Here is a 19369-nt window from a genome sequence, read left to right on the forward strand (position 1 = left end):
TGTATGGCTGGGCTGTGCAGGACTGGACTGTGCAGGGCTGGACTGTGTATGGCTGGGCTGGGCTGTGCAGGACTGGACTGTGTCGGGACTGTGTCGGGCTGGACTGTGCAGGACTGGACTGTGTAGGGCTGGGCTGTGCAGGGCTGTGTATGGCTGGGCTGTGCAGGACTGGACCGTGTAGGGCTGGGCCGTGCAGGACTGGACCGTGTAGGGCTGGGCCGTGCAGGGCTGTGTCGGGCTGGGCTGTGTAGGGCTGGACTGTGTATAGCTGGGCCTTGTAGGTCTGGACTGTGTAGGGCTAGACTGTGTAGGGCTGGACCCCTTAGGACTGGACTGTGTAGGGCTGGACTGTGTAGGGCTGGACCCCTTAGGGACTGTGTAGGGCTGGACTCCTTAGGGCTCAACTCCTTAGAGCTGGACTGTGTAGGGCTGGACTGTGTAGGGCTGGACTCCTTAGGTCTGAACTGTGTAGGGCTGGGCTGTGTAGGGCTGGGCTGTGTAGGGCTGGACTGGACTGTGTAGGGCTGTGTAGGGCTGGGCTGTGTAGGGCTGGACTCCTTAGGCTGGACTGTGCAGGGCTGGACTGTGTAGGTCTGGACTGTGCAGGACTGGACTGTGCAGGACTGGACTGTGCAGGGCTGTGTAGGGCTGGGCAGTGCAGGGCTGTGTAGGGCTGGACTGTGTATGGCTGGGCTGTGCAGGACTGGACTGTGTAGGGCTGGGCTGTGCAGGGCTGTGTCGGGCTGGGCTGTGTCGGGCTGGCCTGTGTATGGCTGGGCCGTGTAGGGCTGGACTGTGTAGGGCTGGACTGTGTAGGGCTGGACTCCTTAGGGCTGGACTGTGTAGGGTTGGGCTGTGTAGGGCAGGACTGTGTAGGGCTGGACTCCTTAGGGCTGGACTCCTTAGGTCTGGACTGTGTAGGGCTAAACTGTGTAGGGCTAGACTCCTTAGGGCTGGACTGTGTAGGGCTGGGCTGTGTAGGGCTGGACTGTGTAGGGCTGGACTGGATTGTGTAGGGCTGTGCTGTGTAGGGCTGGGCTGTGTAGGGCTGGACTGTGTAGGGCTAGACTGGAATGTGTAGGGCTGTGCTGTGTAGGGCTGGGCTGTGTAGGGCTGGACTCCTTAGGCTAGACTGTGCAGGGCTGGACTGTGTAGGTCTGGACTGTGTAGGGCTGGACTGTGTAGGTCTGGACTATGCAGGGCTGGACTGTGTAGCGCTGGGCTGTGTAGGTCTGGACTGTGTAGGGCTGGACTGTGCAGGGCTGGACTGTGCAGGGCTGGACTGTGTAGGTCTGGACTGTGCAGGGCTGGACTGTGCAGCGCTGGGCTGTGCAGGGCTGGACTTTTTAGGTCTGGGCTGTGTAGGGCTGGACTGTGCAGGGCTGGACTGTGTAGGTCTGGACTGTGCAGGGCTGGTCTGTGCAGGGCTGGACTGTGTATCGCTGGACTGTGCAGGCCTGGACTATATAGGGCTGGACTCTCCAGGGCTGTAATTTGTAGGGCTGGACTGTGTAGGGCTGGACTGTGTAGGGTTGGGCTGTGTAGGGCTGGGTTGGACTGTGTAGGGCTGGATGGACTGTGTAGGGCTGGACTGTGCAGGGCTGGACTGTGTAGGTCTGGACTGTGCAGGTCTGGACTGTGTAGGTCTGGACTGTGCAGGTCTGGACTGTGCAGGTCTGGACTGTGCAGGGCTGGACTGTGTAGCGCTGGGCTGTGTAGGGCTTGGCTGTGTAGGGCTGGACTGTGTAGGGCTGGGCTGTGTAGGGCTGGATGGACTGTGTAGGGCTGGATGCTGTGCAGTTCTGGACTGTGTAGGTCTGGACTGTGCAGATCTGGACTGTGCAGGTCAGGACTGTGCAGGTCTGGACTGTGCAAGGCTGGACTGTGTAGCGCTGGGCTGTGTATAGGCCTGTCGGATAGTTAGTTAGGGAGTGTCTGGCAAAGAAGTTTTGCTGTGGCCCTGCCTTAACTGATTAAGGCATCGAGGCGTTCATTGTTGGCGCTGTTCCTTGAATGCTGCCTGCCGTGGATAGCTGTGAAATAGTTAAGGTGCTGCGAAGGTGCCTCTGACTGTTTGAAGTCGTTTGCGGTGAGGTATACCAGGTGCATACGCGGTTACCTGCTTCTCAATGTTTACTGCTAACTCCCTTCCGCTATCACTGTGTTCTCTCTCTCTCCCCTTCTATAAATCAGATAAGGTAATGAGAGAGATGAGAAAGAAGCTTGTTTTACGCGGCCCCTACCTATCCTACCCCTCTCACTGTCTATGTTGCGTGTTTCCCCGCATACATGAATATACGTTCACGCACACACACGCACACACTAACACAAAGAGGAGGCAAGGTGTCTAACCACACTACACATCACCATCAATGTATTCACACAAGCTCTTCGACTTGGCCTTGATATACAGGATGCATGTCAGAAACCCAGCCACCACAATGCCTATGCACATACTCATGCACACATGCACGCCCACACACACACACACACACACGCACGCACACACAAACACACACACACACACCCACCCAAACGAACGCACACCCACAAACACACACACACGCATACATACACACACACGCCCACACACACCCAAATGAACACACACACACACACACCCACCCACCCAAATGAACACATGCACACACACATATACCACATGTGAACACAAGCACACACACTTTCATGCTATGAAACCTGCACATTAACTAGGTCTCACAGCCTAACAGTGAACCAAAACGTTTCTTAACTCAGACTGCAACAAGCCTAGGTGTGACAGAGGTGGGTGGGAGGGACTTCAAACAGGCGTCATCACTTCTGAGGCAGAAAGGGTCTCCCTCTGTATCCACAGCACACAGCTTGCATCCCAATTGGCACCCTATTCCCTACACAGTGCGCCACTTTTGACTAGAGCCTCTGGTCAAAAGTGGCGCTCTGTGTAGGGAATAGGGTGCCAATTGGGATGCGTCCCTTCTGTATCCACTACACACAGTTGTTCCCTTAAAACCTCCCTTTAAGCTCAGGCACTAAAAGCACAGCTTCGCGGCACAGAGCGCTGCGGTTCCAGCTGAAATGGGGGGAGCGTTTACGTTAATAACTTTCATGTCCACCATTAAAAATCTTGATGCTATTTTTTGCAAGATTTTCTTTTTTTTCCATTCTCCTACCCGCCACAGCTTGTTTGATATCTACAAAGACCTTGCTCTCTATCCCAAAAGCAAAGCCCTATTTTAAGACGTGAAATGGTTTCCAGTTGGCTCCAGACGATCATAGGGGGAAAACCACAGAGAGAACCACATTCCATAACATTTGAAAGGCAGCGAGCAGCTTGGCGGAACTGGGATGCCTCTTGTTTAACTTGTGGAGTTCTGAGGAGCAACAGAGGCTCGGGCTCTTGAGATGAAATGGCTTTTACATCGTCATTCACAACACTGGGGTACAGCGTCGGTAATTACCACCACACCCGCCTTCTCACTCACTCACTCTCACTCTAGTCTACTATGTGGGTCTTTCTATGTACTAGGGCAACAGTGAAGATTTCCTACACTGTCATTGATAATAATCTACCATTTTTGTTTATGTCGTTACATTATGATATAAGGGGGACCATAGCTATATTCAATAGAAATCACATGTTGATTTGGTGTAGAGATCAGCCCTGAATCCCTACGAGTGGGGCGGACCAGACCAATTTATTGGATGCTTATGACAGCTCCCAGAATGCTCTTGACTTCTGCGGAGGCCGCATCGCAGGAAATACTGTACGGGCCAATGCAGATGTCGGATTGACCATGCAGCGCCTTTTATGAGGACATCTGTTGGCTTCAACTTGGCTTTCCATACGAACCATTCCATTAAAAAAATAACCCGTTTTTTTATTTTGGACACTTCCTCATTATAAAAACAGAGATGGTGAGATTCAAATGGTGAGATGAATGCTGCCGCTATTCACGGCTTTATTATGTGACCCTGTGTCGGCCACATAGGCAGAAAAATCTCCATGCATCCAAACTATTTAGTCGTCACATGTTTTAGAATGTAATTTGAATAGCAGTGTATTGGCAAGGCCCCCCAAAAAATGTTTTTCTTAAAGTGGTAATGGCCTACTTTTTTTTGTTGACACTTTTTGCATGCATTTTGGGAGGAGGGGGGGGGGGGGGGTATAAGTCCCTATATGTACAATTATATAAATTATACAATTGTATAACATTGACATCCTTGAAAATGATAATGAAGTGCTTGAAAAGGTCCCTGAAAGACCTTGAATTTGACTTGCCAATGTCTTTATGAACCATGCTTAAAACCTCTTACTTCTTTCTACCCCCTCCTTTTTCGAAAATTCTGTTAAAAATCGCGCAACTTTTCAGCGTCCTGCTACTCATGCCAGGAATATAGTATATGCATATGATTAGTATGTGTGGATAGAAAACACTCTGAAGTTTATAAAACTGGTTAAATCACGGCTGTGACTATAACAGATTGTGTGTTTCATTGAAAAACGCAAGAAAAACTGCTCTCTGAAAGCTAAAAATAATTTCCATAAGTCACTTCCACCAGTTGTTAAAAGAGAACAGAATTTAATGGCGATCTGCCTGAAATTCATACAAATTCCGCACGATGGCGCCATTGTCCTCATTTTCAATTGAATTAATTGTTGGAAAATCCATCTATCTGACCTCCAGTTTCCCAGTCTTCACCAGGGTTGCAGTTGAGGAAGATATTAGAAGCCATTGTTTTTGCAAGTGAAGACCTATTGAAAAGACATCGCCCTGTAATCATTTTGATAGATTATAAACGTTTACTAATACCTAAAGTTGGATTACAAAAGGATTTCGAAGTGTTTTGTGAAAGTTTATCGTCGACTTTTTTAATTTTAAAAAATTACGCAGCGTTTAAAAACGATGATTTTTTCTGAATGACACAGCTCCCATACAAAGCTATTTTGGGTATATATGGACCGATTTAAACGAAAAAAAGACCCAATAGTGATGTTTATGGGGCATATAGGAGTGCCAAGAAAGAAGCTTGTCAAAGGTAATGAATGTTTTATATTTTATTTCTGCGTTTTGGGTAGCGCCGGCTACCGCAAAATCTGTTGTTTACGTGTCGTGCTGGCATTTTGGGGGGTGCATGCTATCAGATAATAGCTTCTCATGCTTTCGCCGAAAAGCATTTTAAAAATCTGACTTGCTGGCTAGGTTCACAACGAGTGTAGCTTTAATTCAATACCCTGCTTGTGAATTTTGATCAAAGATTGAGTTGTAACGAGTACATTTAGCATTTAGCGTAGCGCATTTGCATTTCCAGGGGCATACTTGAGACGTCTGCGTCTCAAGTATGCTCAAGAAGTTAAAGGATGCATAGTCCTCGGCCTATGCTGTTGTGTAGGTGGAGCTATGGGCCAATTTGCATATATTCACATTATTTATTTGGCCATGTGTGCTTTCCCATCTAAGAAAAATAAAAGAGTAGAAATGAACTTGGTTACGTAATTTATTTCTTTATTTCTCTCTCTCTCTCTTTCTTTCTCTTTCACACACCTGCTTTTTTTTTTTGTTACGGCTATGTGTGTTTGGGGAGCCCTCCCTGCCTGTAGTAGGCAGTGTATCATTATCTCAGGGCCTCTTTCTCAGGGATGAGTACACACACAAGGAATCGGCTCTGACAAAACATATCAGCTTACTTTTCAGGGAATGTCTGAGACCGAGACCTACGGGAATGATACAGCTCAACGCTTCAAACAAACCACCGTCTAACAATCCAGTCAGTCACTAATTTCATAGTCTTCTTTGCCGAACTACACATTGTTTCAGAAACACTGTGATGACAAAAAAAAAACGGTTTGAAATGAACATGGTAATGGATATCAGATCGTTAGAGAAGAAAATGTTAGGGGGCATTGCTCTTAATGTTGAACAAAGACTGGCTGAGTTCCCCTTTGGAGTCAATGATGGAAAAATAAACAAACAAATGAATTCCATCCATGAAGAACAACAGGACTCCATGTTGTGATTGGAGTTGGAAAATGGGCAAAATGTTCTGCCTGTCTGTCTGCACGGGAGTGGAATCTTTTACTCTTTCTCTCTCTTTGGGATTTTGTTCCATAAGATTTACAGGGCAGTCACATGCTCTTCCAAACACGAAAACGTTTATAATTCAATGAAAATGAATCGAAAATACCTTTCAAATAAAGTTATTTTAATGTTGGTAAGTATGGGGCCGACTGTCCCCAGCCTGCTCTCGACCAGAACCCACACATAGCCAAGCACAAACATATGGCCTTATGGCTTTAGTACAATGGCGCCAGAGGAGATGGCTGCCGTTTTATGGTCTCCCAACCAATTGTGCTATGTGTGTGTTTTTTCGCATTATGTGTAACTTATTTTGTATATAAATGTTTCTGTCACCGTCTCTTATGACCGAAAAGAGCTTGTAGATATCAGGACATGGATTATTCACCTCGTACTGGAATAAGATTTTTTTTCCCTTTAACGAGTCGGACACGAAGGATTTACTTCAGACACCCGACAAGGCCCACATCCCCGTGATTCGCATGAGAAAGAGAGGGAGTAATCGAGGAGCCTTGTAAGGATCCGATGGCGAGTGGGTAATCTGCCTCTTCCATCAGTACTCTTAGCCAACATACAATCATTGGATAATAAAATAGACAAACTACGATCACGAATATCCTACCAACGGGACATTAAAAACAGTAATATCTTATGTTTCACCGAGTCGTGGCTGAACGACGACATGAATAACATACAGCTGGCGGGTTTTACACTGCATCGGCAAGATAGAACAGCCGCCTCCGGTAAGAAAAGGGGTGGCGGTCTGTATATATTTGTAAACAACAGCTGGTGCACGAAATCTAATAGTCTAGAGGTTTTGCTCGCCTGAGAGTATCTCAAGCTGTAGACCACACTATTTATTAAGAGAGTTTTCATCTATATTCTTCGTAGCTGTCTATTTACCACCGCACTCAATGAGCTGTATACGGCCATAAGCAAACAGGAAAACGCTCATCCAGAGGCGGTGCTCCTAGTGGCCGGGGACTTTAAAGCAGGGAAACATAAATCCATTTTACCTCATTTCTACCAGCATGTTAAATGTGCAACCAGAGGAAAAAAACTCTAGACCACCTTTACTTCACACACAGAGACGCATACAAAGCTCTCCCTCGCCTTCCATTTGGCAAATCTGACCATAATTATATCCTTCTGATTCCTGTTTACAAGCAAAAACTGAAGCAGGAAGCACCAGTGACTTGGTCAATAAAGAAATGGTCAGATGAAGCAGATGTTAAACTACAGGACTGTTTTGCTAGCACAGACTGGACTATGTTCCGGGATTCTTCTGATGGCATTGAGGAGTACACCACATCAGTCATTGGCTTCATCAATAAGTGCAATGATGACGTCGTCCCCACAGTGACTGTACGTACATACCCCAACCAGAAGCCATGGATTACAGGCAACATCCACACTGAGCTAAAAGGTAGCGGGACTCTAACCTGTAAGCTTACAAGAAATCACGCTATGCCTTCCGACGAACCATCAAACAGGCAAAGCATCAAAACAGGACTAAGATTGAATCGTACTACACTGGCTCCGACGCTCATCGGATGTGGCAGGGCTTGCGAGCTATTACAGACTACAAAGGGAAGCATAGCCGTGAGCTGCCCAGTGACACGAGCCTATCAGAAGAGCTAAATTACTCCTATGCTCGGTTCAAGGCAAAAAACACTGAAGCATGCATGAGAGCATCAGCTGTTCCAGACGACTGTGTGATCACGCTCTCTGCCTGCCTATGTGAGTAAGACCTTTAAACAGGTCAACATTCACAAGGCTCCCGGGCCTGATGGATTACCAGGACATGTACTCCGAGCATGCGCTGACCAACTGGCAAGTGTCTACACTGACATTTTCAACCTGTCCCTGACTGAGTCTGTAATACCTACATGTTTCAAGCAGACTACCATAGTCTCTGTGCCCAAGAACACTAAGGTAACCTGCCTAAATGACTACCAACCGAGACAACCTATAGGGAGGAGGTCAGAGACCCGGCCGTGTGGTGCCACGATAACAACCTCTCCCTCAATGTGATCAAGACAAAGGAGATGATTGTGGACTACAGAAAACAGAGGACAGAGCACGCCCCCATTCTCATTGACGGGGCTGTAGTGGAGCAGGTTGAGAGCTTCAAGTTCCTTGGTGTCCACATCACCAACAAACTATCATGGTCCAAACACACCAAGACAGTCGTGAAGAGGGCAAGACAAAGCCTATTCCCCCACAGGAGACTGAAAACATTTGGCATGGGTCCTCAGATCCTCAAAACGTTCTACAGCTGCACCATCGAGAGCATCCTGACTCGTTGCATCACTGCCCGGCCTCAGACCACAAGGCACTACAGAGGGTAGTGCGTACGGCCCAGTACATCACTGGGGCCAAGCTTCCTGCCATCCAGGACCTCTATACCAGACGGTGTCACAGGAAGGCCCGAAAAATTGTCAAAGACTCCAGCCAGCCTTGTCATAGACTGTTCTCTCTGCTACCGCACAGCAAGCGGTACCTGAGCGCCAAGTCTAGGTCCAAAAGGCTTCTTATTAACAGCTTCTAGCCCCAAGCCATAAGACTCCGGAACAGCTAATCAAATGGCTACCCAGACTATTTGCATTGTCCCCCTCCCCTCTTTTACGCTGCTGCTACTCTGTTTATTATCTACGCATAGTCACTTTAACTCGACCTACATGCACATATTACCTCGAGTAACCGGTGCCCCCCGCACATTGACTCTGTACCGGTACCCCCCTGTATATAGCCTCGCTACTGTTATTTTACTGCTGCTCTTTAATTATTTGTTATGTTTATTTTTTATTTTTTAGTTATCTATTTTTGTATTAATATTTATTTTTCTTAAAACTGCATTGTTGGTTAAAAGGGCTTGTAAGTAAGCATTTCACTGTAAGGTCTACTACACCTGTTGTATTCAGTTGTATTCATTTCTCAACTTCCAATGCCAGTGCAGCTACCCAGCGCAGCTCTGGGACAAGGCGTGTGTCCCAAACGCCCACCCTGTTGGGATGCAGCAAAGGGCTTGGGCTGAACCTCCCTCTGCTGGGGTCAAGCCACGGCCCACCAGCACTGCCCAGCTCCCCCTCCCCCACCCATCCACCAGGCCGGGCCCCGCACCCGAAGTGAGCCGGTGCCCAGCCCCAGACCCAGTGGAGCCACCCCAGCCACATGGGGCAGGCACACATGGGTGCGATCACAGTGACCTAATCCTGCCCCATCTGATACCCATCTACCAGCAGCTCCACCCACACCCTCATCCACCCACCACCACCGCTCAGCTCTGGTCTGGTTCTCTCCTGCTGTTGCTGCTGTGTGGTTCTGCCGCTCTGCTCCGCCACGGCTGGGCCTGTCCCAGCAGGGGACGCACGTCACATGACCACAGCAGAAGTGGGCAGAACAACCTGTGACAGAGGGCTGAGTTCCTGTGTGGCCTCTTGAAAGGCACCAAAACAGCTTGCAATAATTTACAGTGATTCATAATCATGTGACAGAATTCATTTATGTAATATATGCATTGCTAGTCACTTGTTATAACTATAACCATTTAGAATAAGATAGGCCCTACACCCAAACACATAATTGTAATACTGTGAACGACGTCCATGACACACAATTTTATAACACGCCTCATCCACATTGGGTAGAAGCAAGCAACACACTATTGTGTGTGTGTCCAACACAGCTCAACCCACTACGACTTCCCTCCCAACCTATTCAGACGAAACATCGAGCAGCATTCAGTTACATGCTTCACTGTGTGATGCTATGAACCTTCTGTGAAATGACAGGGATTAGGGCAATAGTAATAACAGACACAGTTTTCATGTGACGGGGGGGGGGGGAATTCCACCCGAGCAGGCCCCGCACAAAACAGAGCACATCAAGATGAAAGCTCCCACCCTTCTCTGAGCACACATGGTAGTTTGGATGCAAGACAGAAGACTCACAAGCGCAAACGGGTCATAAAGTTCCTTACAGAGCCAGATAAAAGAGAGAGCACATGGCAACCTGTCATCTAGGGCCATGCAGTAACCATTCGGCCACCCATCTATAAAATGCCTGTCAACAAGAGAGAAGGGGACTGGCCACCCCTCAGAGCCAGGTTCCTCTCTAGGTTTCTTCCTAGGTTCCTGCCTTTCTAGGGAGTTTTTCCTAGCCACTGTGTTTTTACATCTGCATTGCTTGATCTTTGGGGTTTTAGGCTGGGTTTCTGCACTGCTGATGTGAAAAGGGCTTTATAAATAAATGTGATTGATTGAGAGAAGACAACAAACCCCACAATAACAACTCTCTCTCTCTCTCTCTCTCTCTCTCTAAAACAGGCTTTGTGAACAGACACACCCCATCACCCAACACACTGGTATTTCATAGTTGGAAAAACAGAAGACTGATTTCCTATCTTAACCCAGGCCCAGATGCTGTAGATGAGATGACATCACAGTGGACGGGCCAAAAACAACGGCTTCATTCACAATGGAGGCCTCAGTCACTCGTGTTCTACTAGCTAGCGCCCAGGAAAACAACAGTAACCTGCCTGAACTTCACACCACCGAAGGGTTGACCTCCTCCACCCCTCCCTCCAGGGCCTAGCTTCCCACCACCACCCCCACCCCCACCCAGGCACCACCCTCCTCCATCTCCCCCTGGCCCTCCGCCAGTAGTGGGACACGCTGCTGAGTTCTCACCCCCAGCCTGACAAATACCAATTGGCCAGGGACACAGACACAACAGGGTGAGAATGAGACAGCTGTGGCCCAGGAAGGCAGGCCATTAAAACAGAGACAATCGGCCAAGTGGCCCAGGAGACTGTCACTCACTCTACCCAGGTTACAGTGTCCCCAGCCTGGACACCGCAGCTCCATAGAGTCCCAGACCCGAACCGTCTCCTCCGTATCTAGCTATCTACCTTAATTGTTATATCTCCAGTCCCCTATAGCACAGAGCTCGGGCCAGCTCAAAGGTGCCCGCATGTTTTGTTCAGCCACCTTCATCTTCTTTCCTCTTGCTTTTCCTCCCCAGCAATCCCTCTTTTTCAGAAACATCATCCTGAAACATCAAAGTGATACCACCCTCTGACATCAAGAATCAAAAGTTATGGTTATATAAGCCGGGAGATTTTTCTCTCTCTCTTTTGATGAAAAAGTACAGGCTGTGTGTATATACTTAAAATATGATTCATCTGGGGAAGGTGATGCTGTATGAAAGTGCCATGTAACGGCACTATGAAGTACAGTAACACGAAATGATACAAAACCTGCTTCCCATATGTCACATGACCATTAACCTTCGAGCGACCTATCAGACACCCTTGTCATTTATTTTCAGGTAGGTCAACAGGAAGCAATATGAACCTGTCTACAACTACAGTGTCCTAGTAACACGGGGTACCTCAGCCCCAGATTGGAATTTGGAAAAGTCAACGATTCGATAATTACACTTCAAAGGTGTACAAAGCAGGTTACCGCATGTTCCCGAGGCCTGTATATTTAGTCCTGCTTGCAAGGTGGAGACTAGGAAGGAAGACGTTCTATTTAAACCCCCTGTGCTGTGCCGGCCTGTGTGATAATCATCCTCCTGAGCATCTGGGCTGTCAACAACAGCAATTGAGCCTCCGTTTGGTTTGCTCCCGTCAGCCAGTGAGTCACCTGGGTGCAACATCTCTTCACCCCCCCCCCCCCACACACCCCAACTGTAAAGACCTCGCAGACAAATAGAAACAGGGACCCAAAGAAGGACCGAGCGGCTCATGGCGGAAGCCTCTAGTAGACTAAAGAGGAGGGTTTATTAGAGACGCTCACTTCCAACTGAGACTCTCTCAGATTCGTGAGTAGCACTCTTGTAAAAAAAAAAAAGAGGCGGAGTTATAAACCATGTTAGTCATTGAAACTGTGATTTTGAGTCAAAGACTATGAAAGAGAAACCTCTGCAGCAGATGCTGGAACATCCACCTTTCAGGTGAGCTCTTTAAATGGACTCAAAATTGGGGTGGGGAGGAACAAGGAAATAAATGCATTAATAATTACAGCTATAAACGCCTCAGGGGATTCAACAGGTTTCTTATATTTTCTAAATGTTTCCGCCTCTTAAAATAGGCTTGTACACATTTTCTCTCGAGGCTTCTTTATAGCCAACCACTTCAAAGAGCTGAGGATGAGGGCCCCTTATCATCATTTGTATTTAAATCTGCAGCCTCTCTGTCATTTCCTGCTGTCCTAAACATTCTCTGACTGACACGGCTTTCTCTGAATGTTCTACTGCGGTCCATACATCTATATGTACATCCGTACTGTCGGTTATGGGCTTGTAAGGAAGCATTTCACGGTAAGGTCTACACTTGCTGTATTCGGCGCATGTGACAAATAAAGTTCGATTTGATTTGATTTTCATTCGGCTACTCTGCCAGACCGCCACCATCATCCTTGTTCATTTCAATAATCTCATGCTTAAAATGTTAAATTACATAATAAGGAGCCGTTTTGGGGCAGTCAAACATTTCCAAGGAGTTTTTTCGCACGCACACACACGCACGCACACGCGCACGCACACGCGCAAGAGGGCCGGGAAAAGCTGCTTTTCTTTAGCGGAGCATAATCCAGCACCACAGTTTCTTATCGTTGTCAGTCAGAGGCACAGAGCCCCAGCCCATGGGCTTGTATGCAGGGATTACAGGGCCTAAATCAGTGTTCTGCTATTGTTTACCTAGGGACTAGGGGCTAGTTGAACAAGCCAGTGTAAACAGCACTTCACAATGCCAGACAAGGATGTGTGATCTGGGGACGTGCGATCCTGGGCTTTGCTTGTAATGAATCCCTTGATCTGGGGAAGGACTAACACTTAAGGCACAGATAGTTCAGCACAGAAGCAATGCAGAGGCACACCCACAGACAGAAAGAGGGAGAGATACGGAGAGGGAGGGCTGAACTGGTAAAGTTTTTTTTTTTTTTAAGATTGTATCCTGTTTCCTGTATGACGATACTCAAAAAGTTGACTGACGGAATTTAAGCGGAACACCAAAAAGCTCAGTTAAGAGTATTTGTGAAAATTCACTATCAAATATTTGAAACAACGAGCTGGCCTTTTAATAATGTTCACTTGCTCAAGATTCAATACATTGAAGAAACGATGTGAACACGTCCACGATGAACTGTTCTAATTGAACAGGGGTAAGTGGGATATGATTTACAGCCGCCCCAGTCTGTCCGCTAGACATGTTAGCGCCTGTGATCCACACGGTGAACCACATCTTCCACATCACAGGCTCTCTGGGCTCTGATGATTGTCCTGACATTCTAGCCCTCCATGAGCACAGCCCATCGCAAACATCCTCCACCCGGGGCCTCACCACCCGCTGGGATGCAAGGCCATCAGAGAGAAGAGGGAGAGAAAGGGAGGAGATAGAGAGGGAGAGGAAAGAGGAGGGGAGATAAAGAGGAGAGTGACACGGGGAGTAAAGAGGAAAGAGGATAGAGAGCAGAAGGAGAAGAGGAGAGGGAATGAAGAAGAGGGGAGAGAAAACAAGTGTATTTGTGGAAGCGAGACAGAAGGTAAGGAGGAGAAGGAGAGGGGTGATCGCAAAGGAGATTCGAAGAGCGAGACGATGGGCTGAGAGAGACGGCTGGGGAGATGAGGAGGAGTGCATTGTGGCGTGGATACCATGAGGAGGGAGAGAGAGAGAGGAGAGAAATAGACAGATCAGGAGGAGTGTATTCTGGTGGCTCTCATTTAGAACCCTTCCTCCGCAGGGGTTTGGCTCCTTCAAACGACCCTCTTCTACTGATCCCCTCAAATGAAACAATGTCTTCTGGTAATCCACAGCATTACACACACCCTGACCCTTCTCGCGTCACCGCTACACACTCAGGAGGAAGCTTTGTTCACAGAAAAGCTAGGGAAATCTAGTGAAGCATCTGGGATTGTCTCAAATCGCCTTCTTTTGACACTGTATCTGGAAGGACAACTGATATCTACATTAATGTTACAGCCAGAACATAATTCCCTGGCATGTCCCATGAAACGACACTGTAGTAATTGTATTAGGACCCATTCGGCTTAGAAGGAACACGCTTTCCAGCCTTGTGTTTTCTTTTTAGACATTGTAAAATGATTTCTGTAAAGAGAATAGATTTTTGTGAAATTCTTTTGAAGAGTTAATAACATTAATTCTAAAACAATAAGGGGTTCGATTCAACTGTCTGGGGTGAAGAATCAGCTAATTAGACAATCTGTTTCGTGAGGCATTTCAACTAATTGAAGAAATGTACATATTTTGTAACAAAATGGATTCAAATTCTCCTTTCAATAGTCGAATACTAGTCTTATATATTTTATATTTTAACAAAATGAATTGTTACCCTGTGGATAGTCTAGAGTTTTAACAAGGTCATTTGACATGCCTAAACAAAAGTTCAACAGACAAGAATAAATGGAAAGAAAAGAGAATATTTCTTTCATTGTTTCCCGTGAGGTAAATTCACAAATTGCTACCAAAACAAATAACAAAGATAGGCATCAGCCAAGTCAAAAACCGACAAAATGAACCCAGCTAAAACAATGAGGCGATAGAGCGCCTGAGCTGAGATAGAAGCAGAGTGCCTGCCTCTGGGTGAGGCGAGGTGAAGACAGGCATCACCTTGTTCAACGTAAACATCAGAACTGGTAGGCCAAACAGAAGGGGATTCACAGCCCTGTTTCCCCTCGCGCCCCACTGCCATGTTCCATGCAATAATCACCATCTACACCATCCTCCCTTCCTTTTGAAGTGGCAGGTAGATAGACAGAAGTGGCAGGTAGATAGATCTGCAGCTACAGTACTGCTATTGCTGCCGGGTAATTACAAGGGAAGCAACAAGTGAGCATTGTGTGGAGCCGTGGAGACACATACACACACAAAAGGAAGAAAGTGCCCTTTATTCCCAAAACAATCTTTAGAACCTATGTGCTTTGCACTGCGGGGCATTTAAGGATAAAACGGGGGAATTGATTTATAAGAAGAAAGAGGTAGCGACACATTCGTTTCTGGGCGTAACACTGACAATAATTCAGAGTATTGTGTTTACTTTATAATGACAGCTTTAGAACGTCTCAATAAAATGTGTTCATTATTTTTATAAATGTCTGATGCATTTTGAAGGCATATAAAGCCACTACGTGGGGCCTAACAAATGGAAGACTGTTTTTGGTCTGTATACAATTAGGTGTCTCACACACACACAGACACAAAACACACACTTGATACTTTTTGGTCATTTGAGTGGCAACATGACTAGGCCTCATATCCGAACCCGTTTAAACTTGAGCTTCTGATTGTGCGAGCGTTTCTTTCAGAACCCTTGGAGTGTTGATGAAAGAAAAGTTATGACCCGAAATGAAGACCGAAAAGTATGCTTTAAAAAAAAAAATTAAACGCCATGCCTAATATGAGCGTTTTTGTTCTTCTGTTTTCGGCAGATTTAACAGAATGTGCTTCACCTCATCAAAGATGCATAGTTCCCTTTAATGTTATAAGATACCAATACACAGAAAACATACAAAAGTGTGCGCAAAATACACTTTGTTTTCTGATCTACTGATTCAGGCCATACTCAAACTTGCATGAGGGTGCGGATGTATACTTCATATCAGAGCAATACCATGGCAGTACAGAAATCAAAATCTACTGGAGTGGCTTTGAATCCCTTTTTTTCCAGACTTTCTCATTCCCTTACAGTTTGTTGCCCTCGCAATTTGACTTTCAGGCATAGACGTTTAACTGATCGTGCACCTGACCTGGAATAACAATCCATAATAATGAAACAGAGTGATGAACTCGACATTGTGATGTGGAAGGTAACGTGATGTGGACTTACAGATGGGGACATTGATCCGTTTGGGATGTATGGGTCAGGCAGCATGAGAAACGGGTACCCCGGATACGCTGTTTTGTACATTCCTCCATCTTGATGTTTGGAAACTGTGGAGTGAGACCAAAAAAAAAAAAAAAAGTGAGATAACATGTTTTCTCATGTTCACTTACCTTCCGAATGACTTTCATTTTTGTTGTTGTTGCCTACTGTAGTTAAAATTGGTATAATAAGCAAAAGTATTTTCAGCAAATAATGACTGAGAGTTCTTTGACAGATTCTAGGTTACAGACTTGTTTTTACTACTGTCACATATTTGTGTGACAAAGTGACAGCCCTAATCTTGCATCACAAAAACAGACAAACCACCATCCCTTGTTGTTGTTGTTGTTGTTTGTCACACACCACAGTGGGCTAACCACTGATTTCTCAAGTCTTGACTGTTGATGGTAACAAAATGTGTGATGCATCTTTACAGGCTGTCCAAAAAGAAGGTAATTGATCCACAGAATATTTTTTTCAACTCCCTTTTAGGTAATTGCATGAGTGGACACATCTTGGTGATTTATCACATTCAAACATTTCTACTGAACTAGAGCTCCTTATAAACTTTAAATAGCGTTTAACTTACCTGCCCTGAGGTTCAGCACAGCCCAAAAAATGTATTTGTATTTTTGACAGAATTGGCAAGAAATAAACCTAACGTAAAGCTTATGCCTACATTATGCTTTTGGTTTTAGTTAGGTCTTTCAGAATGAAGTTACTTGAAACATTATTACCATGTCATAACCCATGTAGCCCAGGGAATGAATACATGGTCACACAATATTGTCAGAAATCCCAGGGAACGTATTTCACTCACTGCGATGCAATTTGCCTACTTCAGCTGCTGTCTGGAAATATGCGAGTTTGTTAACGTTAGTTCTTACCGCCGTCGAGATGCTCCCGGTGTTTCTCTTGATAACCTCTGTGTTCGTTTTGCTGTCCCCGTCTGACCGCCTGAAAGTGTCCAAAGCAATGACAGTAGACATAGATTAGTAACCTGAGAATAACTTTGAACAGGCCAGGCGACAAAAGTTTCACACCAAGACCCCTTAAACAACCGCTTTCAACCTTACCAACAGCGCATAAGAACTATCTCTCTTGTACCTACCGCTGCGTTCGGACTTTGATTCGTCTCGGATTCATTCACCAGAGACGACTTGAGGTCAGCTAAGTCCCTTTCTGTGAAAGCGTTTTCTTGAATTTTCTCATCTTGATCGCCTTCATCCTTAAAGGATATCATTTCATCGTTCGCTCCGAGATCATCTCCTCCGCCGCTGCTGAGCTGAGGCATGTTGCTTTGAAAATAACAAAATATTGTCCTAGCCTAATCAGCGGTGCGCTCCTTAGAAAAAAAACCCCGAAACTTTCTATTAACCTAAACCTCCCAAGTTTGTTGCACTCAGATATGGCCAAAGTATAAAACTCAACAAAAGTTGCTCTGCTGTGGAGCGGCCCTGCACGTTGAATGTAATGCAGCCAGGCAGCAACAAATAGTGCATTTGAGCTCAAGACAAGGCGAGGACTCCCAACATCAAAGAGCGCCGACCGGTGATTGACGGATTCAATGACTTGTTGGGGGTTGTACAATTGTTTCCGCAGAGGGTACAGTTCTTAAAGAGACATCACCTAAGAACCTGCTGGGCATTAGCCCATTCATGACGTTTTAACACCTCATCATGGATAGAGTTACTTGTTTTTAACAAAGGGGACACTTTGTAATCTTTCAGATTATTGTGCATTGAAGGATATTTCCCACAACGTTATCTAATGTGTAACATTGTTATAGCATTGTTATATATAAACACACACACACACACACACACACACACACACACACACACACACACACACACACACACACACACACACACACACACACACACACACAGAGAGATCGGGGATGTAGAGTGTAAAACTTGATTCCTTCGTATACAGTGTGTATTTAAATACAACACCTAAAATCATCTTCTCCCAACATTTGGTGAAGTTGTAGAAATATTTATTTGACATTTGTATTTATGTAGTGAGAACACCAGAGACGTGTAAGGACATCCCCTGTAAACCAACAGAAAAATACTCAATCTCATCAATAAAAGAGACATGGCATGGCTCGCTAGTCTCGACAGCACTTGGATTTTGATTGATGGAAAAACACAACTTGGAAGGGAAAAGATGTAGACTAGGAGTCTGGTATCTTGTCAAACAAGCATCTGTCTCTTCAATTTTTTCACATCAACACATTTTTTTATATGCTGATACAGTAGCATGGTCTTCTGAGTTTTAATTGAGAAATATTTATACGCTCCCATGCTGTGACTTAATATTTGGCTTAATCTGTTGCCGTGAATGAAAATGATGAACCTCAACTGGGAAATAGAATTAAATACAAACAGAAAATGTGCCTAGTATTTGCATAAAGCTGCATATTTATACAATATTGGCCATGCATATGAATAAAAAGATTAAAATGAGCTGCTTAATGTATGCAAATCTAAATTATAAATGAGTTGTTTAAACTCCTTGTTTATTCGCTTTGATTAAATATACACAGCTGTTTTTTTTTTTCATAGAACCAGTTTCACTATGTGGCTTACTTCACAAGTTCTTGATTCTTTGGCACTTTGTGTGTGTGTGTGTGTGTGTGTGTGTGTGTGTGTGTGTGTGTCTCTACGTGCTCACATTGGTTTCAAATATCCTTGAGGTGGCGTATGCACTCGTTCCTTTGTTGGACTTGACCGTGTGTGAGTTTTGGATTTGATTAATATCATAGATCTATCTTTGTCGGACTCCAAATCGTTCCTTATCAGTGTTTGTGTGTGCATTACTCACTCACACACCAGCCTCTGTATCCCCATCTCTTATCTCCTCTATGGGAATTGGAGACATGACGTCAGATGTCAGTAAGTTCTCTGCTCTGCCTTAGGGGCAGGAAACGCCAAAAAAAAGGAAAGAAAACAGACAACAAAAATCACTGTCTGCCGACACTAGCACTTCATGTCGAGAGAAAAATATGTACAATTGGTAATATTGCTTCAGGCAACCGTTTATGGAAACTCAATGCAAACATTAATGGCACATAAATTAGTCACTTGAATGTTTAGGGGTTCAATTTAGAGCACGTTTTTAAGACCGAAATATGTCTGGGGTGGTGATGTTGTACACTTTACAAGCAACATAATTATGTGGCTTTACAATGATGTGGAATCCTGCAACGTACATTTCTAAAGTTTCACACACGTTAAACGTGTTTGTATATGTCATCTCTAGTGCGTTGTTGTCTATTGTGAACAACATTGACATATCAAGTGACATTTCATTTACATTTAGTCATTGAGCGGGGCAGACACGAGTCAAATACATTAATCAAATACTTCAGGTGCGCTTGATTTAGCTTGACTGGTACTA

General features: G+C 45.4%; 1 protein-coding gene across 5 annotated transcripts in view; it reads right to left on the reverse strand.

Annotated features, from left to right (window-relative positions):
- Window positions 1-17438, reverse strand: part of LOC139420784 (transcription factor 7-like 2) — a 69669-nt gene extending 52231 nt beyond the window's left edge. For 3 of the 5 annotated variants that reach the window (XM_071171045.1, XM_071171044.1, XM_071171046.1), the window contains exons 1-3: window positions 17073-17312; window positions 16849-16918; window positions 15926-16029 (exon numbers count right to left, since the gene is read on the reverse strand). In XM_071171045.1, the coding sequence (XP_071027146.1) occupies window positions 15926-16029; window positions 16849-16918; window positions 17073-17255 (357 nt within the window). In that variant the 5' untranslated portion in view covers window positions 17256-17312. Of the gene's footprint in view, window positions 1-15925; window positions 16030-16848; window positions 16919-17072 lie in introns of all 5 variants that reach the window. The other 2 variants (XM_071171047.1, XM_071171048.1) reach the window with 2 other exon arrangements.
- Window positions 17439-19369: the final 1931 nt, after the last annotated feature.

The sequence above is a fragment of the Oncorhynchus clarkii genome, chromosome 12, assembly GCF_045791955.1.
Source record: "Oncorhynchus clarkii lewisi isolate Uvic-CL-2024 chromosome 12, UVic_Ocla_1.0, whole genome shotgun sequence".
Lineage (NCBI taxonomy): Eukaryota > Metazoa > Chordata > Actinopteri > Salmoniformes > Salmonidae > Oncorhynchus > Oncorhynchus clarkii.